Genomic DNA, 16051 nt, shown 5'->3' on the forward strand with positions numbered 1-16051 from the left:
TTCCTCTTTTAACCAACAACAAATTTTCTCTGGTTTCTTACTGGTTTATCCAGCATATTTTCCATCCTTCTTCTACTTCTTTTCTTAGGTATGTTTTTGCAGGACAAAATCAAAGAAAACAAATAACCAGAACCCCAGGATTAAATTGATTTTTCATGCATGGTTCCAGAATAAACCTGTGCATCCTATTAGAATTTTTGGTCCATCTAACATTTTGATAAATATTAGGACAAACTCAGACATTTCCATTGTCTTCATCAGAATAAAGACTAATAAAACATTTAGTAAAGTCAGTGTAAGATGGCATCAAGTATAATTTAAGCATTAGATCAACAACAGCAACTGGCATTTAAATCCCTCTTCTTCACCCACAATTTGTGTGGTTAAATCAAAAACTGCAGTCCTCAAAACAGTCTGCTCCCATGAAGTGTCCGAGATGCCTGGAGCCTCTGAGGTCCTCAAGTTCTGTTTATAAAGCTTCCTAGAGCTCTGCAACAGCTTTGACTCATTCCCAGGAATGCTTCAGAGGTGAATGCCATGCAGCCTAGCTCACACCTAAGCATTTTTAGGTCCTTCAAATCACATAGCCTACTGCTGTTCCTGGAGATGCTGATGCTCCCTGGTCATTGAGGCACCCTTCCTACCGGGCAGGAAACTTTCTGCCCTCCCATGCTCTGTAGGTTTACCCAACCCTGGTTTGCATTCTGTCCACTGTGCCTTGGCAGAGAGCTTTCCTAAGGGCTACACTTCGTAGTTAAAAAATAAACACTCCCTTCCCCTGAATGACTTTTGTGCCATCATTTAACCACTCAGTTCCAAAGAATTTTAAATGAATTTTTAGGACTTTCAAATAAAATCTAGTTATTTTGATAGGAATGTCTAATTACCTGAAATCCTGAGAAAAGAGTCAAGATCTGTCTTCAGTCAGGGTCTGTGGCAGTCTGTGGGGCAATGAGTCCTTTTGGAAATGTAGAAATATTTGCACAACCCTTTTTTATCTACATCCTCTTCTGGTATTAAATATGCATGTTCCCTCATTTATTCCTAGTTCTTCTCTCTATCATCTGTTTTCAGAACTTAAGAGACCTCCTCTATTCAAGGTCACTGCTAGTGCATGTATGTCCTGGACCATAAAGGCCAGTATTCCAGTTCCCTTCAGGTGTCCTCCATCAAAAAAGTAGGAAGTGCAGAAAATAATTGCGCTACACTGCATTGCCAACAGATACGGTGAAATGATTTTACAGCTTCCTTTTCTCTATACTCTACCAACTGGGGAAATTAATAGAAACTGATCTCAAAGCTATGGCTAAAAGGGAATATTGAAATAGACTGTTAATCTCATTGGTCCTCTCATTAAATTTGAAGGGAAAGATCTAAATACTTGTAGTCCTCCGAATAAAGCCCTTATTTTGTACAAGGATATTTTGCACTTTTGCTTTTTTCTTTAAGAAAACACATAGCAAAGGAAGCTCAGAAGGTATTTACACAGTCACCTAAAATAAGTGATGAAATAAGAGTGAATTCTGGACTCATTTGAACTGGTAGATGTTGTTTTAGAAGACTTCTGGTCCTAGCAAAGTCAGTGAAGGTGCTTTAGATACCTACAGGCCCTGCATTGTACTGAGCTTATTATCCTTCTCTGGTGGACTTAGGGAGTATGAATCATCCACCGAAAGCTGACAAGCTACTTGGAAGCTGTGCTTGTAGTGATTTCTTTTACTGAAACTGTCATATAAGAGCAGGGAGCAAAAACAGGAGAATGTGTAAAACTGGATATCAGCAAAGGTGTAACGTAAGATGTAATCAAATGCTTTACTTTAAACCAGTGTAATTCTCATCTTAATCTTTGTAACTCAGAATAAATTGTATTGATGAATTTTATTTGTGATCATGATCTGTCTTTTCTGCTACATTGAACCTTAGTAGAGAATGGCCCCTGCCCACCAGTATGGCACATGCAGAGTAAACAAATTACCTGCATGGAAAAAGCATCAGTTTGAAGTTCATATTTTGAACAAGGATTATATTTTAATGCTTCTCTACCCTTAAAATCTAACTACTGCATATGCCATGCAAGGTTTCAAGAGAGATATATGTGCCTTGCTTTCTTCATACCTTTTGTTTTTAAGTGCAGTTTTTGTGCCTTGCATGTTCATCTTATTTTCTTGCTCCAGAAATTTCTTGCTGTATTTACTTATGAGCTTAAGAAATGTTTCTGCTGTGTGTCTTAATATGCTGTTGTTTGTTTTTTAGATAAATTCATAGAAGAAAAACCCTCAAGCAGTTAGTGGTACTACAAGCTCCAAAGATTGGCCAAAAACACAGGAAGATGAAGAAAGGTTCTCAAACTGTGTAGACACTCTTTGTGGTATATACCAGCTGCTGCAAGATCCTGTTTGGTAAGAGACATTGGAGTTACAGAAGGAAGCACATTTGTCAAGTAAGTGCTCTTGGTTTTGCAGTGCCAGATGTAAACAGTGAGAGCAAGTTGTGAATTGATGCAGACAGAATGGCAAAAAAAAGGTTTCACTGCATCACAATTCCTGACCTATAGACTTCAAGTGGATTGACCTTTGACAAATGGTCATAAAAAAGGTTTTTTATAAAACTAGTAATTTTCCTCTGGAATACTGATGAAGAAATTTGGTCTTTTTTGAAGCCATCTTTCATTCCTATCTGGCTCAGCAGGGAGGTTGTGTCTTTCTGCCTGATTGACTACCATATTCCTTTACCTGTACCTTGTAAATTATCCATTCTGAGTGAGCCTTTTGGGCATTTGCTAAAGATGAATTCTCTTGTAGTTATTGCTAGTAATAAGCAGCAGAATTTACAATCAGTATTAGACTAAGTCTGTGGATTTTTGCTCTGCAAAAAATCCTATTCAGCTATGTTGCTTGGGAAGAAAATGAGACCAAGTGTCACATTTGTTGCAATAGAACTGTAAAGAGCGTTCTATATATAACACCTGAAAAGCGGGGTTCTTGTGCCTGTTTATGTTGACAAAATAAAACCTTTAAAATATGGATGCATTTGCATTGCAGTTAGAAAACAATGGGGGTTTATATGTTCTTGTCTTGTATACTAACAGTACACCAACACTGTAAATTTTCTTTGATTTATTAATGCAACCTATGTCTACCATTTCTGCTTTTCATGAATTCTGTCTACTGCAGAAGTGTCAGGGATTAGATTATTTTATGAATCAGACGTTGGTACTGGAACACAAAACCCCCATCTTTCATTGTAGGATAAACTGAAAGCATGTTAATATGTTGTGTTTTGACAAGCGTGGAATCACTAAGTGACAAGTGGTCTGTGCTCAGAATGTGCTTGTGTTGAGTCTTGCTTTATCAATTTCTAGTAAGTACTTATTTCTTCAGTTTTCAAAGTTACTGTGATTTTTCAAAGAGGAGTTTGTGGACCTGAAGTTGCAAATTTTGATAATACAGAACAAACCCAAGGCTTCTTGAAAACAGTTATTTGGAAATGCAGTCGCATTGCACCTGTTACTTGACTAATGCCTTACAGGGTGTAACAAGGAAGGAACCAGGCTCTTCTCAGAGGTTCCTATGAGTTTTGCATGGCCTGGTTTTTGGTAGCAAGGGGGCCACAGAGGTGGTTCCTGTGAGAAGCTGCCAGCAGCTTCCACCATGTCCAACAGAGCCATTCCCTGATAGCTCTGAAGATGGACATGCTGCTGGCCGAAGCTGAGAAAGGTTGGTAACACCTCTATGATAACAAATTTAAGAAGAAAATAAAAACACACAGTGTTTTTCTAACCAGAGAAGAGGAGGAGGTGAGAATATGTGAGGGAAACAACATGGAGACACCAAGGTCAGTGGAGAAGGATTGGGAGGAGGCACTCCAGGTGCAGGAACTGAGATTCCTCTGCAGGCCGTGGTGAGACCATGATGAAGCAGCTGTGACCCGCAGCCTGTGGGGATCCCCAGGAGATGTAGAGATCCACCTGCAGCCTGTAGGGGAGGTGCCCATGCTGGAGTGGGTGGATGTCTGGAGGAGGCTGTGATCCTGCAGGAGACTGGGTGGAGAGAGGGGGCCCTGCTTCCAGGCTGGAGCAGCCTGGCCTTAGAGGACTGCACCCCGTGGAAGAATGACCCACACCACAGTAGTTTTGGGAGGACGACTTCTTATTAGAGTGGACCCATGCAGGAGAAGTTCACAGAGAGCTGTCTCCCGTGGGAGGGACCCTATGGTCTCACAGGGGAAGGACTCCTCACCCTGAGAAGAAGAAAACCCCAGGTGATTAACTGACCAAACCCCCATGCCCTGTCTCCCTGCACTGTTGATGAGAAGGAGGGAGGGGTTGGGGGAAGGAAAGGTGTTTAAGGGCTTATTTTATTTCCTATTATCCTCCCTGGATTTGGTTTGCAATAAATTCACCTTATTCCTCTAATTCACTTTGTACCTCCACTGCCCTTGGAGTGTTTTCTCTCTTCATGAAATTGAGGTTCATGAATTGAGTCCTGATCTCAATTCATGAAACTTTTGTCAATTTTTTTTCTCTTCTCTACCCAGCTGTGGCAGGGGAGGGTGAGTGAGCAACTTTTGTGGGTTCCTGGTGTTTGGCCAGTGTCAAACCATGACAGATGATAAGAGGCAATGGCACAGACTGATAACATGAAGTTCAACCTGAACATAAGAGAGGATGAAGATGGTCACTTATGAGGATGGTCGAACACTGGCATGGGTTGCCAAGAGAGCTTGTGTATCCTCCATTGGTGGAGACAGGTATTCAAAATCCAATGCATATTGCCCTGTGCAACCAGCAGCAGTTTAGCCTGTTTGCATAGTGGGTGGGACCAGATGATCTCAAATAGCCACTTCTGCCCTGACAATTCTCTGTTTCTGGAAGGGTTAGCCTGACCTGAGAGCGAGATGCTGGTTACCATGACAGTAATGCAGGGAAGCACAAATGAAGCAGCTCTAGTGTTGCTTGCAGTAGAAGTGCTCTGCAGTACTAGATGGCTTCCTTTTATTCTCTTTCACACGTTTCACTTGTACTTCAAGTCATACTCTGGAATGTGTCCTCTTCAAGGAAAGCTGAGGCTGGGAGTGGCTTGGTAGCCAACCCAGCCTGTTTGACCTTTTGCATCTCTTGCCAGCTGGCAGTCACTGTGCTGTAGTGAGAGAGAGCCTCAGAGGTTCTGTTTTCACTCCTCTTATTTTTCACAACCTTCACTTATGTGTTCTTCCACACCTAAAGAACAAACTTCTCAGTGAAGCCAAGTCAATAGCGCACATCTGGGCTTAGCTGGGGTAGGTCCTGAGGGACAGACAACTAAATCCTGAGCTGTGGCTTACAGGCAAGGGAGGGCGCTGATTTTAGAAGCAGCACTTTGTACAAGGAGGAAGATGTGAATATAGTTTGTTGAAGGGAGTTGTAGTTCCAAGTAAAATACTTTCTGGGGAGGTGGAACAATTTGTAATTACAGGTGGAATTTTGTTGAGAGTAAATGCTTTTACAGTACCTCCCTCCTGCATTCAGATTCTGTTTTCTTACATAATGTTCTCTGACACAAAATTAGACTACCACAATGGCTGTGAAATTTTATGCTATTCCTGATGCCACAGGGATAGCACAACTGCTGCCCTCCCGAGCTGTCAGAGGGAACTGGTGCTGCCAGTACAGCATGGCTTGTTCATTATTGTACATGGGTAAGAGGGGGTTGCAGCAGGTTCATTTTTTCATGTTGCTTATTTGCTCTTGAACAAGGTCAAAAGGAATATTTGGAAGGTGCTATTCTGGGCCATAGCCTCTGGTCAGACTCCTTATTTCTAGTATGTTGTAAAAGCTATGTTTGTAAATGCCTAGGATGACATGCAGAATAACAGTGTTTGGAGGAGGCCTATTTGAAACCTGGTGAAAATAAGACACCAGTGTGTTAAAGTTTCTCAGCTTTGTCAGCTGGGATGGTGTGGTGGTTGATTTGGAATGACAAGAATGGAAACATGCTCCAGCTGTGCAGATTGCAGGATGCTATAAGAGACCCAAGTAACTCGGTGTCTTGAACAACACAAACACGAGTTCAAGTTTATTTATTTCATTAAATGCAGCTCATGGTAAAATAGTAAGTAAAGCATCAATCAAAATCAAAATTTCACTGGTGTTTCTGTCAATACCACAAATATCTTTGCTAAGATGCACTCATAAGGTACAAATCAAACATTGGTCATTATTACAGGTGGCAAAGAAGCTTTGCAGGTTTTAACCAGGAAACAAGTATAACTACATAAAATTAAAAAGAGGAAGCAGATTTAAATTCTAACAGGTTTAGATTACATATCAATAAAAGGTGGCAAGAAGGCATGTTGCTAATAATTTTCTTAGCATTTTTGCTGGTTGGAAATCTCAACAACCTTAAACTAAAAAATTTAGGAAAATGAGGAAAAAAAATGCAATGTGATTAGAAGTCAGCAATTTAATATTAAGGGTTGGACAATTTTCTCTCACAATCTTACTTTTTCAGGAAGCTGAAAGAGCCGGAGAGAATGAATGTGTGTGCCTATATACATGTGGTGAGACAAGGGATGGTAAGGGGCATTCTGAGATTATTCTGGATTTGTATTAAATGTTGTTAATTTCCAACAGTCATTGAAATTTGAAATTAAGGTTATGACATAGCATTGTAGTACAAATGCAGGTTTCCCAGTGAAGGAAGGAGAGAAAAAGAGAGCATACAGATTTCTACAAGTTTGTTTTTTTTCTTTTCAGGGTTCTTTTTCCTCTCTGTGAGAGTCAAAAGCATGAACTGCATTTCCCTTGTAGTCAGCATTTGACATAGGGCTAGATGATGGCCTGTGTGCAGAGAGCTTTTATGACTCCACCTTACTTTTAAACAACAAAGCCAGAAGAGCAGATTTGATAAAAGAGAGCAAAATTCTATGCTTTCTTTTCTGTTTAGGGCTGTCTCATTAGGACAATAAAAATAAGCAGTAGAGGGCTGTTCTTTGGTGGCTCAGGAGAGTTTCTGTTTGCTGCCTTCTTTGAGGGGGGCTGGGTGGAAGGAAAAGAACAGGCACTTCAGTACAGATGGCTGCTTGGCTTAAGGTTGAGATTTTAGCACCGCAGTTCACATTTTTTCCATTGAACAATGAACCTTGGTTGCTGCCTGAGAGCAAGTAATTCATTCTAGAGGAGAGCAGAATCTACCAAAAAAAAGGATGGTCTTGGACTTGTTGTGTCTGATGAAGAAGTAGAAAGGGTGGTCAACCCTAAATTTCAGAACATGGCTAACATGTGCACTTGTTAGTTCTATAATGACAGCAGTAGCAGCAGCTGCCTCAGTGCCCTTCTCATCAACTGCAACAAAAGACTTGTGGAAAACCTTGGAGATCATCACTCTATCCTTCTCTATCATTCCACTGAAGTCAGCATTGCTGCTGAAGGCACTGCGCATTCCCATCCTGATCAGATTATCGCTGATGTCATATCTCTCTTCCATTTTGAATTTAGGTAGGTACAGGTCCACAAGAGTCTCAGTCATCTTCTTGGAGTCAGTCCATTCGGACAGCTTCTCATACGTCAGTTCTCTTTCCAGCTATCATTTAAGAAAGAGAAGGATTTTGGTTTTTGCAGGGAAAAACAATTCATTAACTATGAATTAATAAATTTTATGGCAATGTAATGAATTAAACATTTTAAATAGTAAATGTAACATTTAGCTGAAAGCATGAAAGAAATTGGTTTTACTAATGATCAGAGACAAGGTGTGCCACAAATATTTGAATCTTAATGCTGCAAAGTTTTGAGCAGTGGCCTTTCCAAATTCATAGCAAAAGAGAGATAGGAAGGGCATTCAACAGCTGCTATCCCCCATGGTAGTTCTTTCCTCTCTTTAAATTCAGTCCTGATGTAACTAAAATTGCTGTGTGGCACATAGTTTGGTCCAGTTCTATAAAAACAGGTGTTAAAATTATTGCATATATTTCCTTGACAGCTTTGAAATAAAGTGCTTCCAGCAAAGTCTTTTACTGCCACTCTGTGGCACTATGAGCACTCCTGGGTGCTATGCCACCAGGGTTCAGCTCAGATCAAATGGAGGAAAGCAATGAATGGTATACACTCCAAGAATTTAACAGTCTTGGAATTATAGTAACTACAGTAGCAGATCTCATTATTGTAGCAAATGTAGTCTCACCAAAATTCTAGTTTTTTATTGAGCAGGCAAATGGTGGGAGGGGAGAGGGGGAAAAAGAATGAGCACAATATGGAAATAAACTTCCAGGCCATCGAGAAAAGGTGTAATTTCAGGAAGAACCTATGACTTCGTATGTGATGGTGTCTCTCCTGAATGTGCAAGGAAGGGAGATTCAGCCCTTACAGATCATGTAAAATTGGATGTCAGTCAAGGGGGCTGTTGAAGAGCTGAGCATCTGATTATGCAAAGTGTTGTCTGTCTTCAGTTCCTGCCAAACTAAGAGTGCTCTTGTGGACGAACTTTCTTGGGATTAAAGAAGTATTAAAGAAAATTCAGTTAGTGGATGAGGTCAAACAGCATGATAGCATGTCCCTCAGATAGGGAGATATTATTGTCAGCCTGCCCTTCTTTTTTTTAATGACTGAGCACTAATACGAAATGGTTGTACCTGTTCAAGACCCGTAGTGTTGTCTTTGATGTCATCAGGAAGGAGAATGAACATACTGAGTTCACGTTTCACATATGGCAACTCAATCATTTTGAAATTCATTGTTTCCATGATGAGAACTGGAAATGTTTTTCTCATGTACATCATCTTTACAGGCTTGGTCTTGTTCTGGAAAGTATTTTTTAATAAGTAAGAAATCATTGAATGGAAGGGTGATGATGTCTCAGTGCAGGGAAAGGAAATTTTATAAACTTTTAAAACAGTGATTTATCATCCATTTTCCAAAGCTTTTCTTGACTGAACAACATTGCTTATCTTGGTGTCTGTGCCAAAGCTTTTGTAGGGGGCTGAAGAGATCTTTTTCTCTTCTCCCCAAAAAATACCTCAGGAGGAAGAGAGTTAGAAATGTCTGCAAGGATTAGGGGTATGGAGCAGGTGTGGGATATGGCCTTACAACACTGTCAGAAAAGCAGCTGTGGTTTAAGAGGATGAGTGTTGTGCAGTTTATCAGTGATCTCCTCTCTCTGGTGATAAAAGGTAATTGCTTGGAAAAAAAAGCTGATTGCTTGAGAAAAGAGAACTCTAGTGTGAGAGCAAAAGAGCTCATGATGAGAGGAGTTCCTGGGAGACAGTCACATTGTCAGGAGTGTGTAGCTTCTATTAACATCTGTATCCCTTTATTCAAGGAAGCAGACCATGTGTACATGCTAATCAGAGAGCAGAAGGTAGATTTTGTGGAAGTTGCACAGTGTTCTTTAACTGTGAATTCATAAACATCTCTCCTGGATACATGCCATTAATCTTGCTTCTAGCCTCACACAGCCATGCACCAGTTCATGGCACCCTGTTGCAGCTGTGTTTGAGCAGGAAGGATTGTGCCCAGCCTGGTTGCACAGCGCAGAGGCCTGGTGCTGTACTCAACCATGACATGCCAGGTGGTTCCCATCCATGGAGCCTGGACTCTCAAAATCATGTTTTTACAATTTAGTCAATTTTAGCACTGCTTTACTGAAAAGTTTTAAATGTCTGTAGTGATTTTGGAAACATTAGCTGTTACTTGGAGCTCACTAACATTTACCTGAGCACATCCTAATGTTTCAGTGCGCCGAGAACTGACAGATTTTACTGCAACCAGCTTTTCACAGGGTCTAGTTACCACAGGGCTACCTAAAACACTTATGAAATTGAAAGATTTCAGCAATAGATGTTGTGACCAGGTTGTTTACAGTAAGAAGGAGGAACTTACCTTGCTCAGTCGGAAGGGTTGCAGTCCTGTATCTTCTGCCTTAAATTTCACTTCCCATTCTGCCTTGAAGTAAATGGCATTTATCAGGATCAGCTTGGTGGAGTTTGTCACATCTTGTGGACCCAGCAAATTCTTGATTTTGCCTTTTGAAAGCATAAGAGTCAGGTTTCATTTCAGCATAGCACAGTGAGGACATTTTGATCAGTTTTCTCTCAGTTCAGCTTCTTAGTAAAAAGTCCATGCCTCAATGCCCTGCTCCCTAAAATGCTCCCCTGAGATAAATCAGTGTAATTCTTTACACTCTCCAAAGGTGTTTCCTGACCTGTTCTCCTGGCTGATAGGGCTTTACTCCTTCCAAAACTATCTCAGCTTCGTTGCAAGCAGCTAGAAGCAGAAAGCCTCACTGACTAGTTACACCAGGTAGAAGGAGGAGCCCCTCTGCCCAGGGCAGGGTGGTACAGCAAGGCAGGCATCCCCCCCTGCCCTGGAGCACTCTGGTAGGCAGAGGTGTCTCTCCCCTCTGTCTGCTCTGCCAGTGGTGCAGCACCAGGGCACGTTTGTGCCAGCAGACAAACTGCTTCAGAGCACTCTGGAGTCAATGGGAATCTCCTCAAGGAACTCAATGAGGTCCAGATCAGGTGTTTGGAGCTGCTTAAGTGTGCTGCTCTTTGTCTGTCCTCCCACTATATCTCTGCTCACTGCCCACATCCACTTTGGAAGGCATGACCTGGCTGCTGCAGTAGCACCTGGGGAAGCAAGGGCACCTGCCCAAGGGAAATGGCAGCCTGAGTTTGTGGGAGAGCAAAGATGTTGGGGTTGAGTCCAGCTTACCCTCAGTTTGTTTTTCAACCCAAGTGTTGATTTCCTTTCCTGTCTGTTCTGGTGCTGTCTTAAAGTTAACCTTCTGCGGCTCTGCTTTGTAGTAGTTCTTACTGAGCTGTATGTATGTCTGAAAAATAACAAAAAAGTGAGCAAAAAAGTTCTGTACTAGAGAAATATGCTATTTTTAGTCCCAAAAGGAAGTTGTTAGCTCTTGTACTTGATAGATTCTTGGACCTAGACGACTGCAGGATCTTGCTTGTTACTCTGTGCTGGACTGTGGTTTAACAATTAAGAAATAAGCAAAGAACAGAAGTTTCACATCTTTTGTTCCAAGATTTCTCTGGAGAAGTGAGGAAGGCTGCATGCATCCTATGGATGTGCTTATTTAATTTCTCATTTACAATTTTATATATTGGGGATTCTAATACTAAAGGCACATTTCATATAAAGGGTTGTAGGGATCTACAATACAGTCAAGGGCAATGCATCCTTAAATTCTGTGAGCAGACTGACTGGTATTTTCCAGTTAAGGTTATCACTGGAGTCCAGAGCTCCTATTTGCAGTATTCAAGGTCAGCTTCCAAACTGTTCTGTTAATGGCAAGTAATTAAAAAGAGAAATATTTTTGCACTTTTTCTTCCTCTTCCCCGAGATTTAACTTACAGGCAATAATAGGAAGGTTTTTTCCACATAAATGCGGTTGGCACTTTTCAGGGAGTAGGTGCTTCTGGGTTTGTTGATGGCAGTCAGGAGCTTCTTGAAGCTAGAATGAATATCTGCAGTTTGCTTGTTCTCAGGATCCTTGGAAAAATAAACCAAACATTCAGCAATTTAATTTTTGCATCAAGCTTTCAAAAACATGCTATGCAATGCATATAGGAGAGAGGATTTAGGTTCCTCTTCCTTACTTTTTATTTTCCCAAGTTTACCATCACTGCAAATTTGCAGAGCTCTGTTCGTGATTGGATTAACTGAATTGTCATATAACAAACCTTCCAGACTATCCCAGTGACTCATCCTTTTGGCTTCTGAGAGTCTGAGTGAGTGAAAGGAACTGAACATCATCCTGTTGTGGAGTATGGCTGGGGTTTGTACTTTAAAGAGGAGTGCAGACAATAAATGCTGGACTCCTAAAACTGTATCTGGACATTTTGATTCTGCAGGTTCTTTATAATGGAATTTCAGTTAAAATAGATACCAGTTTTCTTCTCTTTGGTCTCCCCCGAGAAGGTCTGGCCACAGAAGAAGAAGCTTCAGCTCCTGCTCCCACAGTGAAATGAAGGACCTGCAAGCAGAGTTTTCAAAGATAAGAAATAGGCTTGAAGGGCCTTGTGAGACTTAAAGTCAAATGGGGATCAAATGGTTGTCATGTTTCTCTCCTTGTAATAACTCACTGTGCTATCTGCTGCTTAGGTGACTAATCAAAGGGCTGCTGAAGCTGTAGTGGCAATAAATCCCATGGAATAACAGTGAGTAGCACCATACTCCTCCCAGGCCACCAACACTGTGCTCTTATCTACATGCTGCAAGGCAGAACTCCCTTCCACAGCTGTTTCTACCAACAGCAGGAATGTGTTTGTGCAAATCCAAATGGTTCTCCCCACAATAATGGTACAAAAGTAACCTACCTGTGCCATCTCCGTTGCTGTAGTTCCTTTTGCTCCCAGGTATGTCAGAGCCAGAGCAGCTGATATGCTCCAAGGGGAGAAGAAAATGTTTTTTCCCTTGTTGTTCTCATTCAGCTTGTTGAAAAGATCAACAGTAAAGTTGCCAACTGATGTGGAGACCACTTCCATTTTTACAACCTGGAAAGAGGCAACAAACAAAATTGTACTCTTTGAATGTTTAAGTTTTTGTACATAGTACACATTAATGAGAAATGCTGCATGTGCAAAACAATCCATTTAAGCCACTAAAACTAATAGCATAGTTGTATGTTTATCTTCCACACAGATAGTGTTTGCCACCTGTTAGGAGCACCAATTTATTTTAGTTTTTTTCCCACTACAGCTACAGTTTTCTTTGTGGTTCTTTCTGCCTTTGATTTCCAAAGATGTGCAGATTTATAACCTCTGTATTTCTTTCCTTTTTTGTTCTTAACTAATGATTTATCAAAGCAACATTCCCAGGGGAAATTATATGCATTTTTAGTGCATTGGTTCACATTTTAGTACGTTGTTTGAGTTTCCCACTACTACATTTGGATCTGTATAGAATTGACAGCTGATACTGCAAAAGGATTTAGGCATAATTTTTAGGCTCATTTGCTTTTCCTGGTCAGCGACCTATTCTGAGTAGTTTCATGAACTGCAAAGCTGTTGTTTCCATTTAGACTTACACAGTTTATTCATTCTGTGTACCTACCATCCCTTCTGAATGTTCCAGCAATTTTTTTCCCCAGAAACTGCCAGATGCCTTGAGGTTATGAGTGCTCTAGGCTTTAAGATACCTACCCAGTAATAGCTGCCTCATGTAATTTACGATTTAAAAAAACAGAAATGCTTAGATTATTCTTGTTGTCTTATCTATAGAATGGAGCAACAAAAATTGTGGTGCAATCTCTGAAGTCTGCAGATATTTATGAAGTGATTGGTTTCCAGACAACTGCATTGTTTCTGGTAGTCAGTATGCCCTCAGGACCATGTCTGTACCAGAGTGATTTTCTTTCCTTGGAGAACACAACCAAGAGAGCATCAGGATGGGAATTTCTGTTTTCAGCTAATGAATACTCCTCTGAGTCTCTGGCCTGATAATGTTCAGTGCTGTGCCTTCACCTGAAGTACAGAATTCTTTTATTCAAATGAAGAATTTACTTGTAATGCAGTTGCTGCCCTAAGAAAACTTTCCTGCTTGTGCATAATTCTGCCCCAAATTAGCAGTTTTCCGTAGGCTTACAGCATTATTTTCTCTAATGGTTGACATTTAGAAATACACAAGGCAAGAATAATGCATTATAACACAGGTGTATTATCATTTATACATACAGTCACACATAGTGCAGATTGCATTTAAAGACACCATAAAATTTACTTAAATTGATTTAAATATTTACCTTTAATCCCGTGAGAGAGAAGACTTAGCTCTTGTCCTCAGTCAGGTTCTGCATTTGTGTGTTAAGCTATTTTTAAATGAGGGAACACAGTACTGCTTGCCCCTCCCTTTCCTTTTTATCTACATCCAGGTTGTGTCCACCTACCCAAAGTTCCTTTCTACCACATTCCCAAAAGATCTTACAAAGTTTTGGCCTTTTTGTTGACCTGGTCATTTTCAGATTTAGAGATTTCAAAAGGAGAATGGAATTAAAATCTCAAGTCTGTTGTTGCACCACAATAACCTACTGACAGGATAGCAAAGCAAGTTGCTGATTCCAAAGGTTTTCTGGTGTTGTGGAGATAACTGCTGTGTTGTTTTAAATAAGTGAATTTTAAAAAGGTTACACAATGCTTTGTTTTGGTTTCTGGATTTAAGCAGATATTGAGGGTCTGTTTCTCCACTCTGTGACTCCTGAGTTTCAAATGCAGTACCCTAGCATAAAACAACAAGCTTAGTGATTGAATTGGACACTGGGAGTCCAGCTTTAGACTGAAGATTATTGGAAACACAGAGACAAAGCTGTGAAGGAGGGGAAGGGATGGAGACCCCACTGGTTGGTGAAGAAATCTCATTGCTGTCATGGCTGGGAATCATTTGAGACAAACACTGCACAACCCTGAGTTGCTGCACAATAAGGAGGGCAAGAATTGAAACAACTGTGCTGGGAGGGTTCAAGCAAAGACAGAGAGACACGACAGAGGTAAACATGGCACAGGAGCTGTCACTTTGAAGTCCCAGAAGAGACACAGTGATGGCAGAAGAACAAGGTGGTAACAACTCTAAGACTCTAGAGGACAGCGTAAGGAGCAGGAAAGGAAGGAAACTGTACTCTTTGCTAAGCATTTTACTGCAAGCCTGATTACAGGAATATAGTGGGTCAAGAATTCTAAAAAATGTCAAAAATCAGTGTTGTGCAAGGCAGTGAAGAAATGCCAGAAATTAAACAAGTGCTAGTTTTAGTATGGTGAGTACGTCCTCCACAAATCTGGATAGGAGAAAAGTCAACTGAATGGTTAGGTGGTGAGAAAGCCCAAGCCAGGAGACTCCCAAGTCCCAGAGATATATCTGTGAGCAAGATAGTTGCCTTTGCTAGTCAAGATATAAGGAAGCCATACAGGGTGAGAAAGGGAGATTGCAAGGCAGAGTGGCTTTTGACAAAAGAGAAAAAAATCACAGATATTAACTGAAAGGGACATCCAGAGATCAACCTCCTACTTGGAGCAGGCCGATGAGTAGATAAGGTTAGCCGTAGCCCTTCCAAGGATGAAGATCCCACAACTTTTTCCAGCACTGCTCTTCACCCCGGAAAAAGGTTGTTCCCTAATGTACAACTCACTTTTCATATGTTGTGGCCACTGCCACTCAGTAATGATACAGCACTGCCAAAAGGACATCAACTGTGTCATCTTTGCAACCATGCTTAAAATAGTGAAGGAGGGAGAAAAGGTGACTCATATTTCCATTGACTTTAAAGGCCTGAGTGAGTCTGTGTTCATGTTGTCATAGTTTTGTTTCTCCTTGGCCTTCCAGGTGTGACTTTTCTGTCTTTATTCCCAAGGCATATCAGGAAGTGCTTAAGAGGCTTATCCATGGGGACATGCTGCTCTTCCATGAGGTTAAAGAGGGTATGGCAGAGTTGGACTGAATGCACAGGGATCCAGTGTCATGTTTCACATCTGAGACAGGCAGAAGGCATTTCTCTTGGGGCTGTATAGGGATAAAGCACGTGCTTCATAACACTTTTCCTATGTTCCTTCGCATTTGGGAAGCAGAGCCAGAAGAGACCCTGGGAGCAGCTGACCACTTGAATGAAAAGAGAAAGGATGCAGGGACAGTCAGCAGTCTCTGCCAGAAAAAGGGAGTTCTGCTGTTTCAAGAAAATGTGTTTGTAGTAAGATAGCTGTTGGTGTATGCAAGTCCTTAAGAAATCTGGTCCTTTGCTCTCTGTTGTGAATTCATATAGTCAGGAGCATTCCCTGCAAACATGCATGATTGATCAGGGCACTCTCTTAGGAGAAAGAGCAGTGACAGGAGTACATATGACCTGGGAGGTTCACATTCATCTTCCAGAAAGCACTTATGGCCATTAGTATTACTTGTATTAGCTGTATACTTGATTCTCCCATTTTGTCTTGTCTCAAACCAGTGAATAAGTGGCAAAGTAAAATGAGAGCCAAGCAGCACAGTTCTAGGCTGGACATAATGGACATAGTCGTAAGGGTGGAAGTTTACAAAGGGGAAGGTTGTGAGGCACATGTGTTTTATTTTCCTAGTTCTGTAGTG

The 16051-nt window shown here is 41.1% G+C and overlaps 1 protein-coding gene across 1 annotated transcript; it reads right to left on the bottom strand.

Annotated features, from left to right (window-relative positions):
• Positions 1–7145: 7145 nt before the first annotated feature.
• LOC115916276 (heterochromatin-associated protein MENT-like) lies at positions 7146–12471 on the bottom strand. Its single transcript, XM_030969979.1, has 7 exons — positions 12304–12471; positions 11874–11960; positions 11339–11476; positions 10685–10802; positions 9854–9996; positions 8608–8775; positions 7146–7559 (listed from the first exon to the last, which is right to left on the bottom strand). The coding sequence occupies exons 1-7, from the start codon at positions 12469–12471 to the stop codon at positions 7146–7148; spliced, it is 1236 nt and encodes a 411-aa protein (XP_030825839.1).
• Positions 12472–16051: the final 3580 nt, after the last annotated feature.

This window comes from Camarhynchus parvulus, chromosome 2 (genome assembly GCF_901933205.1).
Source record: "Camarhynchus parvulus chromosome 2, STF_HiC, whole genome shotgun sequence".
Taxonomy (NCBI): domain Eukaryota; kingdom Metazoa; phylum Chordata; class Aves; order Passeriformes; family Thraupidae; genus Camarhynchus; species Camarhynchus parvulus.

Bases quoted from the DNA above. Each gene is read 5' to 3' on its own strand.
- LOC115916276 (XM_030969979.1), bottom strand. From the start codon at position 12,471: ATGGAAGTGGTCTCCACATCAGTTGGCAACTTTACTGTTGATCTTTTC. The intron at 11,961-12,303 runs GTAGGTTACTTT...CTCTGCTTGCAG, and splicing joins CAGCAACGGAGATGGCACAG to GTCCTTCATTTCACTGTGGG. The intron at 7,560-8,607 runs GTACAACCATTT...CTTAAATGATAG, and splicing joins ACACTACGGGTCTTGAACAG to CTGGAAAGAGAACTGACGTA.